At 51.2% G+C, this 5,000-nt stretch overlaps 1 protein-coding gene across 1 annotated transcript in view; it reads left to right on the top strand.

Annotated features, from left to right (window-relative positions):
• grm1a (glutamate receptor, metabotropic 1a) overlaps positions 1 to 5,000 on the top strand; it is a gene marked incomplete at both ends in the record, with an annotated part of 57,091 nt that overhangs the window by 5,542 nt on the left and 46,549 nt on the right. The window contains 1 exon segment of the mRNA XM_080533485.1: positions 1,966 to 2,215. Coding sequence (XP_080389611.1) covers positions 1,966 to 2,215 — 250 coding nt within the window.

Raw genomic sequence — 5,000 nt, 5'->3', positions numbered from 1 at the left:
ATTGCCTTCTGTTGGGCCTGTCCTCTGATCCCTACTGCCCTCAGGAGCCTTGTGGTGGAGCTGGCTACAAAGCCTCTGCAGCCCACCTCCACTGGCCACACCTTCACGTTCCAGCCCCGCCCCTCTGCTTCGACTGCTAAGTTGGCATACCGCAGCCTCTTCCGTTCGAATGCCTCATCGATGGCCTCCTCCCATGGGACCGTCAGTTCTACGATGAAGACACGCCGGCAGGACTTGGACCAGAGGACTAGGTCTGGGCGCAACCGGGGACATGTATGTTGTGTGTGTGAGGGGTGTATGTGTGTAACATGTATGTTGTGTGTGTGAGCATGGTATGTGTGTAACATGTATGTTGTGTGTGTGAGGGGTGTATGTGTGTAGCATGTATGTTGTGTGTGTGAGGGGTGTATGTGTGTAGTATAAGAAGGTTCGAGACCTCACCAAAACCCTAAAGGTAGAAAGGCCAGTAGAAGATAGACTGAGCTAAGGATAAAAAAATCACCCCCCTTCTAAAACTGCCATCCCCCCCTTTCCATCCCTTATGTAATTTTTTCAATGAACGTGGTATTACAGCTATGTCAACATTTAGTTTTGCGCATATTGAGTAAAAATACTGTGGGTGAGGGAGGGGGCACGCACACATGCAAGGACATTTTTACCACCAAGTCACTGACACTGAAGTCACTGACGCTGTGGGGATGCTAAAACTGTCCCCATATGATAAAATCCACCATCCCCCCTGATTTTCTTTTACAACTTGAGTGCTGGTAGTAGCCTTCTCTATTTTTCACGACCACGAATGAACGTAAATGAACGAGACGGCCTTGAAGAGCTTGTAAAACTGGTTGGGGATGTCATGGGCTTATCTAGGGCAACCCCCCCTCCCCCCCTCCCCCCCCCCCCTGCATCTCTTATTGCTATTCAGTAGCCACCAGTGGCTAGACCCTCTCTCTCGCTCATTACCAGGAGATCAAGACAGCACCGAACTGTGTCAAAGTCATCACACAGCTGTGTACTGTGGCGGGGGTGGCGGGGAAACCTAGTTAGGTTTGCGTGAGAGAGAGAGAAAATGTCTGTGCTGGAAGATTAGGCCCCTTAGTAGAAATGGATTGTGCTGGATTTGGAAAAAGGGCTACGGTTGGCGCTCTCGCATTAGGATGTGATATGCTACGATTTCCCCGGGATTTTCCGGAAATACAATGGGGGGGGGGAATAAGTATTGAACACATCAACTTGTTGTCCAGTTAATGTGTTTTCCAATGAGCCTATTCAAGTGAAATTCGGTAGTACCAGACCATTTGGTATTAACTCAAACAATCCAGACCCCCCCAAAAATCGAAACATTTAAGTCTGTATGTAAATAAAGTTATGTGTTTAATAAAGTGGACGAAATGTTTACTGGACAAAATGTTGATGTGTTCAATACTTATTTTCCCCACTGTACTTCTTTGTATCCTATCGAACCCGAAGATTCACACAGTCAGTCACAATTTGTTGTGACCCATAATCTCGCCCTCCCCAAAAATGACAACAACAACAACCATGTCCGACATTTTGTATCCTCGTTGGTGACGGATCCCTGTGTCCCCTCCTCCCCCCCTCCCCCCCTCCCCTCCCCCCCTCCCGCCCCCACCCCCTCTCCCTCCATCCCTCTCCCCTTTCACTTCCCCTCTCCCTCCATCCCTCTCCCCCCTCCCTCACCCTCACCCTCCCCCTCCCCCCCTCCCGCCCCCACCCCCTCTCCCTCCATCCCTCTCCCTCATCCCTCTCCCCCCTCACTTCCCCCCCCCCTCCATCCCTCTCCCCTCTCACTTCCCCTCTCCCTCCATCCCTCTCCCCCCTCACTTCCCCCCCCCCCTCCATCCCTCTCCCCTCTCACTTCCCCTCTCCCTCCATCCCTCTCCCCCCTTCCCTCCCTCACCCCCCCCCTTCCCTCCCCCCCCCCTCCCTTCCCTCCCACCCCAGGAAACTACGGGGAGAGTGGCATGGAGGCCTTTAAGGAGCTGGCGTCCCTGGAGGGGCTGTGCATCGCCCACTCAGACAAGATCTACAGCAACGCCGGGGAGAAGCACTTCGACCGACTGCTGAGGAAGCTGCGGGAGCGTCTGCCCAAGGCGCGCGTGGTCGTCTGCTTCTGCGAGGGCATGACCGTGCGCGGCCTGCTGGCCGCCATGAGGCGTCTGGGCGTGGCCGGGGAGTTCCTCCTGATCGGAAGGTAAGAGGGGGGGACGGGGGGGGACGGGGGGGGACGGGGGGGGGACGGATGGGCGTGGTGCATTGTGGGTACGTGGGGTTCATTGTTGTTTTGGATTTTGTTGTTGTTGTAGAGGGATGCTGTTTAAACAGAGATTACGTGGTGACAGGGGGTACGTGGTGCCTTGTGGGTAGGTGGTGCAATTGTGGGTACATGGGTCTGTGGCGTTTACACACCAGATTATGTGGTGCATTGTGGGTACGTGGTGCATTGTGGGTACGTGGGGCTCATTGTTGTTTTGGATAGTTTGTTGTTGTAGTAGAGGAATGATGTTTACACACAGGTTTGGTGCAGGGGGGGTACATGGTGCATTGTGGGTACGTGGGTCTGTGGCGTTGACACACCAGATTATGTGGTGACAGGGGGTGCGTGGTGGTGCATTGTGGGTACGTTGTGGGTCATGGTTGTTTTGGATGTTGTTGTTGTCGTAGTAGAGGAATGCTGCCCGCATGCGCGGCGCGTGTCACCAAGACAACTGAGGCAGTCGAATTGGAGCGCATACACACACTAGTGCATACACACATACACACTAGTGCATACACACACACACACACACATACACTAGTGCATACATACACACACACATACACACACACACACACACACACACTAGTGCATACACACATACACACACACACACACACACACACTAGTGCATACACACACACACACACACACACTAGTGCATACACACATACACACACACACACACACACACTAGTGCTTACACACACACATACACACACACACACACACACACACTAGTGCATACACACACACACACACACACGCACTAGTGCATACACACACACACACACACACACACACACACTAGTGCATACACACATACACACACACACACTAGTGAATAATTTGTGTCTCTGTCACACAGACACAAAACAAGCGAGAGGGAAGACCATGTCTCCATCTCCCTCTCTCTCTCTCTCTCTCTCTCTCTCTCTCTCTCTCTCTCTCTCTCTCTCTCTCTCTCTCTCTCTCTCTCTCTGTCTCTCTCTCTCTCTCTCTCTCTCTCTCTCTCTCTCTCTCTCCCTCTCTCTCCATCTCCCCTCCTCCTGCCATTATGCTGCTGTAGGAACTTCCATGGAGAAGGGCACAGCATAGACTATCCTACCACTTACCACTAGAACAGCCGTGCCTTTTTACCTACTAAAAGAGCCGCCTCTTACAATGTAAATCTGCTATTTACACACAACGACCACTAATTAGCCTGCTTTCCTACACAGAAAAACGGCAAATAGCTGTATACTAGTTTATCCTGATGTGATTTAGAAAATGTAAGGTAGAACGCACATATCTAGGACAAGTCATGAAAGGAGGGTCCTGAAATTTGATCGAGTGTAAAGATAGAACATGTTTCTTTACTCACAGGGGTCAAATGACCCCTCACGGCTGATTATGTGTTAACATAACAGCCTCCAGGTCAATGTTTGATTGGAAAGGAAAGGCACCAACCTACGGACCTTCGGGGACAGAGCCTTCAGTGTAGCAGCTCCCACCCTCTGGAACTCCCTCATCTGTTCACCAAGGCCTTTGAACCCTAGTCTAGGTTTGTCACTGTCACTGTCCTTTTGTTTTCTTTGCTTTTCTTTCTGTTCTGCCTGTCTGACTTTCTGTCTGTAAAATCTGGAAGCGTCCTTGGGTTTGAGGGAAGGCGCTATATAAAACCAAAGTTATTGTTATTATTATATAATATACTGTATTAATATATATAATATATTATTATCATTTAAAAGATATGAAGACATTAACCATTGCCCGTATAGCAAGTTAGCCTCCTAAACTCTCAGTGCACAATTCATACTTCGGCTTTCACTTTCGACACCCACCCACCCACCCACTCTCCCTCCTTTCCCCAATATCGACCCCCCCCTATCTCTTGATGGATCGATTCCCATTTCACAGGGTCCATCCATGGCTGTCCTGGAAGTTCTCTCTCTCTCTCTCTCTCTCTCTCTGTTCTCTCTCTCTCTCTCCATCTCCCTCTCTCTCTCTGTCTCTCTCCCTCTCTCTCTCTCCAACTCCCTCTCTCTCTGTCTCTCTCACTCGCTCTCTGTCTCTCTCTGCCTCTCTCTCTCTCTGTTCTCTCTCTCTCTCTCTGTCTCTGTCTCTCTCACTCGCTTCTCTCTCTGTCTCTGTCTCTCTCACTCGCTCTCTGTCTCTCTCTGTCTCTCTATCTATCTCTCTCTCTCTCCCTCTCTCTCTCCCTCTCTCTCTCTCTCCATCTCTCTCTCTCTCTCCATCTCCCTCTCTCTCTCCCTCTCTCTCTCTCTCTCCATCTCCCTCTCTCTCTCCCTCTCTCTCTCCCTCTCTCTCTCTCTCTCTCTCTCTCTCTTCCATCTCCCTCTCTCCATCTCCCTCTCTCTCTCTGTCTCTCTCCCTCCCTCTCCCTCCCTCCCTCTCTCTCTCTCTCTCTCTCTCTCTCTGGAACAGTGAGTGACTCCAGCTCTAATCTCTCTCGTTACTAAGATTCTTCTTCGGCGTATGGGTAGTTGTTTTTTCCTCTCCACTCCACCAGGCTCGGGGGCCGAGGGGCTACCCTTTTACCACCCCGAGACCTGGTTGAGGGGCTCACCCGGGCTATATTTCTGGACACCCCTCCAGAAGCCACGTCATCGTCTCGTCATCTAATACCGACAGACCATGCATCCCGTTGGGTGGGTGGTACACCGGGCAATCCAGGATAATATGGTCTGCGGTTTGGTCCTCTGCGCCACACTCGCACGAC

This window comes from Nansenia antarctica (assembly GCF_963989245.1).
Source record: "Nansenia antarctica genome assembly, chromosome: 6".
NCBI classification, from domain to species: Eukaryota; Metazoa; Chordata; class Actinopteri; order Argentiniformes; family Microstomatidae; genus Nansenia; species Nansenia antarctica.
The sequence above is the reverse complement of the archived record's forward strand: the minus strand, read 5'-3'. Positions and strand labels throughout refer to the sequence as shown.